Below are 15,942 nucleotides of genomic sequence, written 5' to 3' on the forward strand. Positions count from 1 at the left end.
ATGTTTTCACCAAAAAGAGTTAAAAATCCTTTGAGGTTCAGGTAGTGCCAGGGAATCCTATGGAGTTCAATTGTGGATGAAGTTAAAAGTCCTGAGGATTGGGCTTCCCTGATGGCGTGGTGGTTGAGAGTCCGCCTGCCGATGCAGGAGACACGGGTTCGTGCCCCTGTCCGGGAGGATCCCACATGCCGCGGAGCGGCTGGGCCCGTGAGCCATGGCCGCTGAGCCTGCATGTCCGGAGCCTGCGCTCCGCAACGGGAGAGGCCACAACAGTGAGAGGCCCGCGTACAGCAAAAAAAAAAAAAAAAAAAAGTCCTGAGGATTTTCTGTCAGGCATTAAGCCCACGTGGTCCCTGAGCACATTTTCCTCTCCTCAAATTACAAGAGAAAAGTGGTGACCAGGTGCAGCCAGCACAAGCTGACCATGAATAAATTATTCTAATTTCCTTATTTGTGAGTTCAGAGTTCACTAGGCAGTAAGTAGATGGGGGAAAGGCAGAGTTTATCAAATATCTGAATTTTACCCAAAGTATTTTGTCAACATCATACTTAATATTAACTATATAGAGACCTAATGTTCGAAGTGAACAGGAGAGGATCTGCAGACATCTGTCCCAGTTCTGATCTGGAGTCCACATGAAGCTGGAAGCCTGAAAGACCTCTAATCCACTTTGTACCTTTGTTCTCCTGTTAAGTGTTTCAGAAGACATTTCTTCTGTTGCTGCATCTAAGGTCCCCTTGGAAGGGGCTTCACCTCTCTAGAGAAAATCTATGGATATAAGCGTTTTGGTTAATAGGTGCTGATAGCTGGGAAGACAGGCATCAATTTTAAATATAATGGGATTATGCTGGGAGCAACTGGGGAAATTTGAAGATGGTATAGATACTAGATAAGATGAAAATGTACTGAAATGGAAAAATAGAGATACCTGAATAGAAAAGTAAGTTCAACAGTTTGCACAGTATGATATCATTTATCATATATATGATGACATATATATTGTGTGAAAGAATATACACTAAGGTATTAAGAGTGCTAATGCATATTCTCTGTAGGAATATGATTTTTTTCTATTTTTGTTGTCTATATTTTCTAATTGTATAAAATGAACTGATATTGTTTCTATAATAATCAGAGATTGTTAAAAATAAAAGGCAGTGGTACTTGAGTGTCCTTGATTGACTGGAAAGTAGAACTTAGTGATGGTGTTAAGGCTACAGAGGGTCCAAAAGGAAGATAGAAATCAACTGTATTACTATCCGTCCACCCCATGTCACTTGTCACAAAAGACAAGCATGAATAATCTCCCCTATGACTGTTTTTTTAAGGATGTTACGGGATGGGTGTTACTGTAACAAGAGATTGCACAATACGTTATCACATTGAGACATATTTTACCTTTGAAATCCTTTTGAAAGTCTTCCTCTTGAATCAGGTTTGGGACAGTGTGTAGCCTATGCTCTGGTATACAGTAAACTTTATGATGTCAATACTCTCCTAGTTTCCACAGGCCAGTGCAGCCTCTAATTTAGTTTTGTCACTGAGACACCTAAGGAATCTCAGCCAAACATGAGAAGAGCCCTAGTGCAAAGTCCCTTGTGAGCCATCCATGTGAATAAGAATAAATGTGGGCTGAATGATTCTCACTTAGATTCATTTCTGGTTGAATACCTGAAGGTTAGGGATTAAGGGCCGGGCTAAATCAAAGTACGAAAAAAAATAACAGTAATAGCTAAAACTCACATATACTTAATATATGCCAGCCTCCTTTCCAAGTGCTTAACAGATATTTATTTGTTTAATCATAGTAACCTAACAGAGTAGGTTGTGTATCACTTTTATCGACTGTCGTTAGAGCTGATGTAGGGTTGAGGTATAGATTGTGGAAACTTGTATCATCCTGCCCAGGTTCAAACATAGCACTGTAGCTATGTCCTGTGTGAGCTTGAGAAAATTACTTATTCTCTCTGTGTCTCAGTGCCCTGATCTGTAAAAAGCAGGAGGATACTTGATTCATTCAACGAACATTTAATGAATACCTACTATATGGATACAACCACAAATATCACCTACTCCCTGCTCAAGGACCTGACATTCCCTGAGGAAGAGAGACATGTATTCAACTAACCATAAGTCATTCTTGTTTGAGAGCTATAAAGTGCTACTGCTTCACACTCTCATGTATAAAGGATGTAAGCTGTTGGTTTGAAATTAATATTCTTTATCATACTGAGAAAAAACATTTCTATTCCTAGTTTACTAAGTTTTAAAATATGGGACTAGATGTTTAAGTTTTGCAAGTACCATTTCAGAATATACTGCAATATTTACTTTTCCCTCTTTGACCTTTTCCTAGGCTGAATTATGGTAACATATTTTCCTATACTAAAATATCCTTGAATTATTTAATCAATCCCAATTTTTGAGTCAATATCCCAAGCATAACATTGTATCCTTTTAATATTGTGTTGGATTCCAGTTGCAAATAGTATGTTTAGGATTTTTTTCATCTACATTTATTTGTAAAACTAGTCTTTAAAATTTTTTATTAATAAATTGATTTTTTTGAAACCCAAGAGCTTCTTCTTTTGTCCAGTATATTTAATGAGCAATGATTAATTGGTTCTATAAAAACTGATTAAGAGAAAGAGAAAAGTACCACAAATGTAAGTGGTAAATGAGAAGCAGGCCATAATAACAGAAGCAGAAATTGGAACACAAATAATGACACTGTAAGTTTAAAAATTAAATCACACTAGTATAATTGAAAAATTATTAGATATATCTACTCTATTCACTCAATTTAGAAAATTTACTAAATCAATAAAAGAAAATTTTGTTATACCTGATTTTTTAAAGCACTATTTTAACCTTCTCTTTATAATAGGGTACATTAAGTATGCCCATTTCCAAATTAACCACTTACAGGGCTTATATAAGAAATGTTTCCCAATTTTGGCTCTGAAAAGAAAATTGTAGTTTTGGTTTGAAATGTTGGCAAATGAATGACAGAATTTATGTGCCCCTTTAGGTAGGAACAGATATGTTGATTTGACTCCTAAGTTATCTTCTGAAAGATTTTCCATTTTCAAAAGGTCCAAATTCTACACAAATATGCAAATTTATGACTATAGAGTTACATTCTTAGGAATTACCAAGTTTTTTCTCAGCCTCATGTTTTATGAAGTGTTAGAGTTAATAGTAACTGTTTTCAAAAGATGTTTCTTCTACAGAAAAAGACATTCCAAGTGGAATTTTAAAAACTGAAATATAACATTCTTCTGAAATGTAACTCTCATATATATTTCATGGAAGCAAAAACATAAATTTGGGCGGAATGTTCCTAAGTTCAAAACAAGAGCGAGGGGCTTCCCGGGTGGCGCAGTGGTTGAGAGTCCGCCTGCCAATGCAGGGGATACGGGTTCGTGCCCCGGTCCGGGAGGATCCCACATGCCGCGGAGCGGCTGGGCCCGTGAGCCATGGCCGCTGGCCTGCGCGTCCGGAGCCTGTGCTCCGCAACGGGAGAGGCCACAACAGTGAGAGGCCCGCGTACCGGGGGGGAAAAAAAAAAAAAAAAAAAAAAAAAAAAACAAGGGCAAGATTTATTAAGTTATTCCTAATGACATCTCAAGCCAATTTTATCCTTAGTTTTTCTGAAAATCATCATTTCCTCAAAGCCAGTTTCCTTGCATTTCTAGGAAACCTGCACTTAGCAAGGGAGATACTCATTGACTTCTAGTTGCCTACGCTTGCCAGAATGTTCCTATAAAGAATTGAAGCTAGTTGGAGTTTGTGTGGGGTAGGAGTAGACAGCGCCTCTTCCAAAGTGATTAAGTTAAAAACTCATGTAAGGGGAAAGAAATGAAATGATGTTCTCTCAGAAGGAATAACTGCTGCTGTCCCCAGAGTGCTAACAGCATAGGTCAGCTTTCTCTAGAAGTTTTCAAAAGGGCTCATCAACTATGAAGTCAGTAACAGTATTTAATGCTGCCAACTGCACCCTTGACACTAAGCATCACTGACACAACACCATCGTTGTACAGAAACTGGCAAATATATTAACTTAATGACAGGCCAATGACCCCCTAAGGAATGTGATTACATTGTGCCTGCTCTTGTATAAATGTTAGATGGTACATGCTGTGTTATTATTACTTTTTTTCCCCCTCAAAGACCTTTTGAAGTGTTCAAAGCAAAAGATGAGAGAAGACGTGTGCTACCCCAAATCACAAAGGCTAACATAAACTAACATAAACCAGCCTGGTGCCCACAAAAGTCTCTACTTTCACTTTTCTCAAATTGAAAGCAGTGTCCACTAGTTTCAAAAGGCCCTATCAAAACAAAACACTCAAGTCTGAAACACACCAACAGGCAGATATTGGTGAGATCTATTCAGTCTTACACGTTGGTTTCAGAAAGCAAAAAACAGGCCTACAGCACAGGCTAATACTACTCTCATTTCCATAGTTTTCTCTACCCAAATTGCCTACGCTTTTCTGGAAACAATGGACTTTCAGAACATAATGCTTGTGATAATGTGTTAACAGAGAAAAATGCAGAATTGTATACCTCTCCTCCAGGAACATAATATGGTAGCAAGAAATGTACACAGGTAGACAAGGATTGAAAGGTACATTGACAAGGCAAAGGCTGATTTCTCAGAATGGTGGTGTTGTGGATGACTGTTTCTTTTATTTGAAATTTTATTAAAATATTTCATGAGTTTTAAAAAATTAAGAGCCAAAGAGAGAGGTCACAAACTGTCAACAAGATCTAGCCCACAACTACTTTTAACAAAGTCATTAACAGTTAACATTTAGGAGACTGTTGCACAAACACTTGAATTTTTAGCTTCTCATGAAAAATTGAAAGATGTGGAAGCACTGGGTCCATGTTCCCACCTGAGCTCAACCAGCCTGAGCTGTGAGGAGACATCTGACCTTTATAAAGGGAGTGCCTGCTAACCAGCTGCCACGGGCCCCCTCCCCACTCATCTCTATCACCTGCCTATAGGCACCCTCATGTGGGAATCCTGCTGAAGGCACCTGGATTAAGAAAGTTTCCATGACTCCATGCATATTAATGAGCCTTCTCCTTTCTCTCGTTACATCTTTACATTTTGGATGTCCCCTCAGTGGTCAAATTAGAGAATGTCTATATCTGCTTTGAGAAGCTAATTACATAATCTTGGAATATACCTAGTGTAATAAAAATTTGGCAATTGACAAAAACAGAGCAGTCAATCCTGATGATTATAATAATTAGTAATGATAATAAAAACACTTTGGGGACCCAGTTCTCAAGTTAATCAACTCTATTAAGCAAATAAACAAGACTTTTGAAAAATTAAATTTAGGGTTAGAACATCTCAGCATTCTAGTCGTAAAGATTCTCATGGAAACCAAAACCAAAGTGGAATAAGAAGAAGCTGGATATATATTCCATTTGTCTTTGGTCCCTCCCTGCTTTCTTTTAGGCCTAAGCTAATGGATATGTCTGTGTTTGTGAAACAAGGTTCGTGGTGCTAAATTAGCCCATTCACGGAAGGATAATATATAAGTTTATCATTTCTAGGGTTCAAATTCAATGCTATGCCACCAAAAATAGTAAGCCACCATAAATGTAAACATAAAATGACTGATACGTTGAAGATGCATGCACGTTTAACAATGTACAACAGAATGATGTGGTTTTCAGGCCTTTTTCTTGGCGGGGGGGGGGGGCCTTGTATGGTGGGCTTGACACCCCACCATGGCCTTTGTAAAGGGAAAATTCTTACCTTGTCAATGGTCCCAGGTCGCCTGAGTCTTGGCTTCCAGCTTCACTGGGAGTGCTCACTGATTTCGAGGAGGGAGACATAGGGGTTGGGACTAAATAATGAAAATAACAGGTATCCCATGTTAAAAAATGCAGCGACTGCACTGGGGAAGAGCAGCGTCAGACAAATCAAAACAAATGGGCCCAAATTAAAGTGGTTGTATGGCCAGGAGAGATTGAGATGGGATAAGGGAAAAAAAAAAAAAAAGGAAAGAAAAGAAAAGGAAGAAAGTCAAGTGAATTTTTCATATTTTGGAAATTAAAATTTGAAATGAATTTAGACAGAATTAACTTAGGGATTCTAAGGCCATGTCCACCTTAACAAAGTAACATGGAGAATCAAAACAGTTACCCAGATAATTCAAGTCAAATCTCTCTCTAGCATGAACTATCCAGATACTTCTAATTCTCCACTTTATTTTGTTAGTATAGATGTGACCTATTAGAAAATAAAATGAGGTGTCTATAAAACTTTAAAAGATTATAAAATAAGTGATTCTGAATCATTTTAAATGGTCACAGGGAGTCAGAAAAGGCTGTTGTATGTCTGCATTTGGAGGGAAATCTATTGTCCATGGAGTATAAACTGCATTTGCTGTGAGAGACTAAGTGACAGATAGAGAAAGGGTAAATGTTGAACCTGGTAATTTAAAAATCTCTTTCAAAACAAAGCAAAATGCCAGGCTGCTTTATTTTTACACTTAATTAACAGTTTCATCCCGTTGTAATGTTTACTGTGTTTGTGAATTGTGTTCCTTTGCTTCTGGCAGCTCTAGAAAGCACTGCCATGTGCACATAAGCAAACTGCCGTTCTGCAGACAGGAGAAGCAAGTTCAAAGATCAAGGTCAGTGAAAGCTGAAAGTCTGAGAGCAAGGATAATAAAAGAAAAAAACTAAAGGAAATGCAAATGTATTTTTTTCTCTATCCTTCAGGTATAAGCCAAATGTCCTTCAGATAGAAGCTGCACCAAATAGCCAAGGTGGCTCCAGGCCAGATGAGAACGGGTTCTCAATATCACACATGCCAAAGAAGCCATATGGGCAGAAAGAAACTTCAATACGTAGTGTAGATTCCCATTTGGTTTCAATCATGTGCAATTTCCTTTTATTTATTTAATAAGGTAAAGAGTTTAACTATTTTGTTCAAATCCTATAACACAATGGCAGATCTGTCAAGTAACTAGGAATTTTCACGTGGTTCTACAATTAATTCACTGATTACCCTCTGCAATAAGTCAGAGGGTCAGTCGGAGACATGGATGAAAATTGAAAATGGGGTCCACCCTTGCCAGGGCCCTTTGGCAGGGATGCAGGGATAGTTCAGAATTTGGTCATGGTTTAGGGATGTTTAAACTGTTCTGCTCTTAAGGTTTAATTGCTGGCTTTATGCAGGTTAGGGGAGAATAGATATTCTACTATTGGGTTTAACCACTGTTCACATTGCAGCAGAACTTCAAAGGCTATTTTGAGGCAAAAATATAATTGCAAAGTGTCTAATATATATCACTTGTCAACTAAGTAATTAAAAAATTTGTCAGCTCCTCAAAGAAGGTCCATCACTCAAATATCCCATAGTTTACCTCTTTCATACCACAAAGAAGCTAACAAAATAATCAACGTCTTATTTGGGTTTATTATATCATTGTTAGACATATGATTTTACCTGCTACAAACTGAAGTTGAGTATAAAATGCCTTTTCATGGTGTTTTAGTTTTGTGTGTATTAAATTATATTCAGCAATACTTAATAATTTGTATGCTTATGATATATTGCTCTTTTTCTTATTTATAGTGATATAAACACTTGCCATTTTGTTGTACATGGGATAATTTTTATTGTTAAGTAATTATGGAAATACATGAAAATTTATTTTAATATAAAAGCCAATGACGGAAATAAAAGAAGACAAACCACTGATAAAAGGAGACCTGTACTGCATTTATTTATATGTATTACTTTTAAAGGTTTTGTTTTACTATACTGGATATCACGTAGTTTTACAGACACCCTAGGATTACTCTAAAATGTATGGAAAGCAAATGGATAAAGAAAAATAAAATAACTTATCACATGAGTGATATATAGTTAAGTGACAGAGTAAACACATTATGTACAAGTTACCTTCAACACAAATAAAACAAATAGTTGAATATCCAAACCCTGGATAAAATGAGGTCATGGATAATTAACTAGGAGTGAATGAGTTGGAGGAAGGGTGCTACAGTAAAAATGCCGATGAGCAATGAAACCAAGATATACAACAGAGTCAAAGAAATTTAAACTTGTTAATTAGCTGCTAATCTGTCACCCTTCTAAGTTTTCCTTCAAATTTACCATCGAGCATTCTATTTTCATCATGGAATAACTATGTCTGTGGTGGTTATGAAATTCATAACCAGATTCACAGTATTTAGGTTGGCAGAGAGAGGCAGGGATTCAGCAATGAAAATGAAGAACAATTTTTTTTTCTTAATTTCGAGATTTCTTGTATTTACCATGTGGCAACTCATTTAACAAATAACACAGTGGAGAAGGTTGACTGCAGAATCAGCCAATAAGCAGCAAACTGCTAACAACTCTACAACCTGTCCTCCTATTTCCTTCCAGCCCCCTCAATTCCAAAAATAAATACATCTGACCCATAAGCCAAAGCGTTTCTTACAAAATAAAAACAAAAATAGACGTAAAAGAATAGTAAATGCTGGACATGGTATATCCCACACAAGTCAAATCTGAGGAAATAGTGACACAAAGCACTTTTAAGTACCTAGAGGGGGCTCCGGCGATATCCCAATGCTTTGCAGCAAAGCCTCTGTCTCTCGGCGTTTGCGATCCAGGTCAGAGTCATCCTGAACTGGTTCTTTCTTCTGCTGCATATCAGCCTACAAAAAGTAGATGCCAGTAAGAAAAGTGAATAACAGAGTTAAAGGTATGCTTTTCCTGGCTGAAACTGGTAAATGCATGGCAGCAAACACCAGGCAAAAGCCCTAAATAGATATAATCATGTGTATAAAGGACGAAAAAACACTGTAACTGCTCCATTTAATAATCACTAACCCAGTACTTTCTCCTTTGGTTGAAGGCTTTTTCCTGTCTCTATCACAGGGTATAAGGGTTTTACTCACTCAGTTTCAGAAGAAACCATCACGGCAAAATATTTCTAACTGGGATGTGATTTAAAAAAAAATTCTGTCTGGTTTTTTAAACCCTTGTCCCTTCTGGGAAGATATATGATCAGTTCTTGATGAGTGTGTTTGTAATATTCATGGGTCATGTTTGGAATTATGCAAACAACGAATTATTGGGATCTGACTAAAAAGTAAAGCTAGTTATGAAAATCTGTTACTGTACAATACACTATTATATCAGTAATCTAAGTTTACCGTGGTTTAAATAAACCAGGCTAAAATGTTTATTAAAGCACGCGAACAATACTGATGTAAGTATTGTTGCTTAATTCTGATTTTCTTTTTTTTTTCTAAATATTGACATATGTCGTGAATTTTAAAATTTATTTATTTATTTATTTATGGCTGTGTTGGGTCTTTGTTTCTGTGTGAGGGCTTTCTCTACTTGTGGCAAGCGGGGGCCACTCTTCTTCGCGGTGCGCGGGCCTCTCACTATCGTGGCCTCTCTTGTTGTGGAGCACAGGCTCCAAACGCGCAGGCTCAGTAATTGTGGCTCACAGGTCCAGCTGCTCCGCGGCATGTGGGATCTTCCCAGACCAGGGCTCAAACCTGTGTCCCCTGCATTGGCAGGCAGATTCACAACCATTGCGCCACCAGGGAAGCCCAATTCTGATTTTCACAGGCTTCCATTATACATATTAACTCAAAGGAGAAAATTATCGTGTAGAAAAATACAAGACAAAAAATCATTTAGGAGAGAGACATTCTTTCCCCAAGTTCTATCTTAAAAACACATCTTGTCTGAGTCTCTTACAGTCAGATCCAGTTTGTCTTTTTATAGGATAGCAACAAGTCAAAATACAGGTTAAAGAAGGTTAGTGGTGGAATTCTGGGGGGAATTCTTGGGTCTCTTCTTTTTCATAACACAATTACTACTTAAGACAAGGCATTTGCCCCACATCTGAAACATGATAACATCCTATTTGATGTGCAGCTACCTCACGACAAGGCTTTGTGAGTTTACAGGCATGAAGTTGTCTTAGAGCTTGTCAAAAGCCAATTATCCAGTTATCAGACACACCTTTCTCCCCAGGGGCAAGCTGGGCTCCCTAACAGAAACATTACCTCTTTCAGGAGTGCAAAGTACATTTCAAAGCAGTGAAGCATAATTTCTGTTGTGGCATCTAAAGCAGAAAGAGTCCATGCAACCTTGACTTACTCCCAGATGGTAACCTACACCCCAATTATAAGTAAAATGCATCTTTGCACATAGTGCTAGGCTCAAGGCTTCTATTATTATTCGCCTCAGGCTTAAAATGCAGTCATATGTTTGAAGTTTACCTGTCATCAGAGGGAAAACTGCCATTATGGGGATCGATAAGGGCTAATGAGGATACTAGAAGATTCAGGCACTCTCATATAACCCAAAATTCTGAAGCGGCAGTTTAATCTTGGAAGATATCAAAGTTCACGTTCTTTCCCAATTTTAACATTTAAACTAGCAAGTTCCAAAGCTTATGCATACAACAGAGGCAAAGACAGAACTAAGATAAGAAAAAGGACCTTGCAGAGTGAGGATCTATATTATTCACATACCATAAAGTTAAAAAAAAGGACTGAAGGAAAAGGGGGAAATGAAAGAAAAGGGAATTACCACTGCCACTGCTAAAATACAAATGAAGAAACGAAGATAAGCAAAATTCATCTCAGGAAGCCAATACAGAATAGCATGGTTTTACAGTGAAGAGTTAAGCCAAAACTGGACTGTCAGCTTCACTGAGAGCAGACAACGTGTTTATTTTGTTCACCACTGTATCCACACATCCAGATCAAGGCTTGACACAGCTGATGCACAATTAGCAATAAAAAAATGTGTTGAATGAATGAATATTCTGCCTTTGGTAATTGCTCTTCTATAGCTATAGAATCTAAGAATTACACACCATTCAGAGCAGTTTCTACCAGCTATATTCCATTCAGTAAGCCCCTTTACACCACCACTGTGAGGAGGAGTCATCTAAGTTTCCAGTGACCCAGTGCTCATAACAAAGCCACTTTTCCTCATCCTTTCAACAAAAACTTATTTAAGGACAACGGAGTGCCGGTGGTAATGAACGCGAGAGATTCTAATGGAGCTTATGTACAGTGAACAGAAAAAGATCCATCTAATCTTCCTTTGAATAAACTTAGGGCATAAAATCTATAACCTTCTGTCATGTATGTCCTATGCAGAAAGGCACAGAATCTGGTTTTTTTTTTAATTTATTCTAACTTTAATCATTTAAAAAAATAAATTTATCTATTTATTTTTTTATATTTATTTTTGGCTGCGTTGGGTCTTCGTTGCTGCACGCAGGCTTTCTCTAGTTGCAGCGAGAGGTGGCTACTCTTCATTGCGGTGCACGGGTTTCTCATTGCAGTGGCTTCTCTTATTGCAGAGCACAGGCTCTAGGCGCGCGGGCTTCAGTAGTTGTGGCGCATGGGCTCAGTAGTTGTGGCTCACGGGCTTAGTTGCTCCGTGGCATGTGGGATCTTCTCAGACCAGGGATCGAACCTGTGTCCCCTGCATTGGCAGGCAGATTCTTAACCACTGCACCACCAGGGAACTCCTAACTTTAATCATTAATCATTCAAAAAACATATTAGAACATAAACTGCGTGTCAACATGCATGGCCAGACACTGTGCAAAAATAGCACACCCAAACTCCACCTCCAATGTGTCACTCCCACGGTACAAGGTGTCTCTACAACTCATTCTCTGCCTTCCACCTTTTTTAATTCTTAAGGAAACAGACAATATAATAACAAATATTAGTAAGGATAAATGTCCATCTAGACGTAACAGAAGCTTAGGAAAGCTATCAAACTCAAAGTTGACCAGGAAAAATGCAAAGTTAGGTAACTGGGACTTATTGGAAATAAAGGCAGTTCCTAACTGTTACCAACTAGCACCTTAAACTGAACAATGTGTTACTTCATCCAAGGCAGTTATACCAAGCCCTAATCATGAAACCTCTAGTTTTTTCCAAGTAAATACTACAGAGTCCTAATACATTTTAATGACTCAACAAGGAGTTTTTGCATACTAGTAATTTAAAATATGCTCGGTGTCTCTCCCAGCAAATGGTATTTCTGTTTGTGAAGAGGCATCACAGCTGAGACCCAGAGAGGGTATGTGAAGAAAGAAAATTTGTCAGCTGAGAATTGTCAGTCATTTTTCCAAAGACAGCTGCACAGCTGTTAGACGAACAAGTGAGGAAAGGTCGGGAAGCCTCTGTCCATCTTACCTTGCAGCAATTTGGCAGACGGCCAAGGACAGGACGAAATTTCAGGGTGGCCTCATTAAGCACACCTCATTGCTTTAAAGCCAATTTTTCATGACATTGGCTCTGTGTCATAAATGGTGACCACTATATTTATTTTAAAATCAGATTTCATCCGTAATACCACAACCAAGAAAGCAGTTGACATCCAAAGACGCAGAGTGTAATGTTATACATGTACACAGTTTTCTGGATTCTGCAGAGACAACCAACCTGGGTGGTCCCAATTCACACTAGTTTTCAGTCATGGCAAAAAACTGTCACTCAGATTAGCATTAAAGAGCATTTCGTTTCCTTTTATTCTAAACTTGTTTTATTTAAAATATAAGCCTAAATAAAGTTTGAAAATATCAAACTTATAAGCTTAAGGCTATTTCTAACTCTCTACAAACAACACAAAAACTAGAAAATCTTAAACTTAGGAGTCAATGACCGTGGCCAGTTAACTAGAGCATTCCACAGACTCGGGATCTGAAGCTTCCAAGGATATTTGCAGAAAAAAAATCCCGGTCTTTGGAAAGAATGTCTGTGACCAGCATCTCAGACCTGCCCTAACTAGTTTAGGTGTTCATTCATTCATTCACTCGTTAATTCTATAACCCTTTATTGAAGGCCGACTATGTGGCAGGATCTGTGCTGGACATTGACTCAGTAATGAAAAAATACAACCCTGTCCCCAAAAGCTTGTGCTCTATTAGGAGAAAAAGACAAACGAACAAGCAAATGGTGCTAAATAATTTGATAAGGTCAAGGATAGGGTACAGGACTAACTCAGTCATGTGTTAAGAGAAAGGTATTAGAGAAGGCTTTCCAGAGGAAGAGACATCTGAGATGAGAACTGAAAGACATACGGTTAACAGAACAGCAAAAGCCAAGGGAAGAGAATGTTCATAAACTTCCTGTCAACAGAGAGCATTGGCCCATAAGGTGTAATGTAAGAAGCTGCGTCTGCCTGTAATGTGGATTTAGGGAAAAAGGAGATGGAATGGAAAGGGGAGAGCTACTGTGCCTGTCTAGGACCCATGATCAGTGTGAGCTGGAGAAGAGGTGGTGAAAGAATGACCCCAGGTTTCTGATTTGGACAACTGGCTTGGCTGGAAGAGGGGGTCATTCCTGAGACTGGAGATAAAGGGGGACCACTTCTGAGGCTTAGCCCCCAGGGGCATAAGAGCATTTGAAAAAGAAGGATCAGAAGGGATTATTTCCAGGTTTCTTTCAGCTACAAAATGCCATCATCCCAGGAAACTAGGGGCCTTGAATTATAAGACCCTTCTAATATGGGGCATTTTTGAATAATGGCCTCCCTAGCACTGATCCTGACGAATGTATGCGGCCGTTCTACGGGCCCCATTTAGGGCCCATCTCAGGAGCAGAGTAACAGCTGTTTCTCACCAACCAGATCCTCTGCATCTTTCACTGCTCTACATCACCTCCTCGGATCCTCACACAACTCCATGAGGAAGGACCCACTCTTCTCTCCATTTTACAGAAGGGAAACCAGGTTCAGAGAAGTCCCAGAGTCACTCAAGGCCATTCTGTGAAGGGCAGACCCAGGTTTCCTAGCCACATTCAACTTGAAAGCCTCTGTATAACCACTGAGTTCTACTGCCTTTGCCTGACAACACTGGCTTCTCAGAACAAGCCAAGTCATCATAGTCTGACCCAAGGAAAGATCTTTTGTGGGGGAGATGTGGCTGTATAGGGACAGGACTGAAAGCCAGGACACACCTTCAGGATGCTGCAGTGCAGTGGATCCCAAAATCTGGTCCTATTTAGATATTTCAAATCAAGAGACTCTGGGGAGGAGAGGCTGGGATTCTACATTGCCATGGGACTCCAAAGAGCAGAGTCAGGCCTCAACCACCCTGTCAATTTAGAAATGAGGAAACTAAGACTATGTAAAACTTTAATTCCAGAACTAGGTAGAGGCCCAGGAAGGCCCAGAGTCCAGGTGTTCCACACTCTCCACCACCTGCCGTCCCCAGTCTGCCAGGGCTCTGTCTGTTGCGTAACAAGCTAAATCCCCATCAAAGCTGCGTGGTATAGGAACAAAAAGGGTGGCCTGTTTCTACCAGTCTTGTTTGCCTGTAATTTCCCCCCCAAATGTGTAAAATGATGAGGATGAAGCAGACAGCATAATCTGGAACCAGATTTCCCATATCACTTCACATTTTGTGGTAATTCTTTGGAATTCAAGTTGGATATTAGAATGTCAGTTTAAAAGGAAACCGGTTATTAGTAAAGGATAACAGGTGCTTTAAAACTACAGTAAGTGTTGACATCTGAAGGAAAGGGAGCATAATAACTTAATGCTTTTTTTGGCTTTGCATGGAAATGAATAGCCATTCCTTGTCAATTCTCACCTCTACTTCACTCAAGACTGCATATGTAACAGCAAAGATCTGTGAAGGAAAAACATTACGCTCGCTGTCAAGGACAAATAAACTATGACATCAATCAAAGTGTAATGGTACCAAGAGAAGCAAGATACCAGAAGTCTAGAGAACAACTTCAATTATGTTTTACTTTGTTGGAAAATAATTGTTAGAAACCTTTTTACCTTGTTCTCCCAGCCTTATAGTGTGAAATAGCACTTAGCTTGTAAGGCATCAAAACACATTCTTCTTTTCGCTTAAAGAAAAACTCTGGGGCTTCCCTCGTGGCGTAGTGGTTGAGAGTCCGCCTGCCGATGCAGGGGACATGGGTTCGTGCCCCGGTCCGGGAAGATCCCACATGCCGCAGAGCGGCTAGGCCTGTGAGCCATGGCCAAGGAGCCTGCGCGTCCGGAGCCTGTGCTCCGCAGCGGGAGAGACCACAACAGTGAGAGGCCCGTGTACCGCAAAAAAAAAAAAAAAGAGAGAAAAACTCTGAGTAGGGAAGCAGCTCTGGTTTGTATACACACAAGCATATCACTCTGTATGTAGTTTCCTTCTTAGAAAACTACTCAAAAATATCTGTGGCATCTGGCTTTTGTACAAGATGTGGGCTATTTCTACACCACCACAACGAACTGGAGAATTAAAAATAAACTATTTGTTGGATTCTGACAGTAGAAAAAAACATGATATGGCAGCAAGGCATTGAACTGGGAAGCAAGGGTTCTGGATTCGGGTCTAGCAGGCAGAAAAGCCACATTTCACCTCTGGGTTTCTGCTGCTTTGTTGGCATAAAGAAGGGCCTTAATGGAAGGGCTCTAAAATCTCTTCTAGATTTAACATCTCACACAGCAGGGTCTACTATACTATCCACCCCCTTACCAAAGGAGAAAAATGCAGCTTTCCCTTTACCGGACCTAGGATTCTTATTTACCCTGAAAAAAGTATACATTTAAGAAATCATGGTAGTGGGATGAATTGGGAGACTGGGATTGACATATATACACTAATACATATAAAATAGATAACTAATAACCTGCTTCATAGCACAGGGAACTCCACTTTGCTGTACAATAGAAACTAACACAACACTGTAAAACAACTGTACTCCAATAAAAAAAAATTTTTAATAAAAATAAATAAATTGATGGAAAATACTTTTAACTTTAAAAAAAAAAGAAAAGAAATCATGGTAATCCACTGGCATCATTGTCTATTTTTCTCCTAAAATGTTCTGGCCAGTAGTTTTTTTAAAACCTTCCCTTGACATTAACACTTATTAAGTAGTAACTATAT

At 39.0% G+C, this 15,942-nt stretch overlaps 1 protein-coding gene across 4 annotated transcripts in view; it reads right to left on the reverse strand.

Annotated features, from left to right (window-relative positions):
• Window positions 1-15,942, reverse strand: part of DYNC1I1 (dynein cytoplasmic 1 intermediate chain 1) — a 338,242-nt gene that overhangs the window by 280,802 nt on the left and 41,498 nt on the right. For 2 of the 4 annotated variants that reach the window (XM_065884069.1, XM_065884071.1), the window contains 2 exons: window positions 8,587-8,701; window positions 5,781-5,871 (listed from right to left, as the gene is read on the reverse strand). In XM_065884069.1, the coding sequence (XP_065740141.1) occupies window positions 5,781-5,871; window positions 8,587-8,701 (206 nt within the window). Of the gene's footprint in view, window positions 1-5,780; window positions 5,923-8,586; window positions 8,702-15,942 lie in introns of all 4 variants that reach the window. The other 2 variants (XM_065884070.1, XM_065884068.1) reach the window with 1 other exon arrangement.

Source organism: Phocoena phocoena, chromosome 9, assembly GCF_963924675.1.
Source record: "Phocoena phocoena chromosome 9, mPhoPho1.1, whole genome shotgun sequence".
Lineage (NCBI taxonomy): Eukaryota > Metazoa > Chordata > Mammalia > Artiodactyla > Phocoenidae > Phocoena > Phocoena phocoena.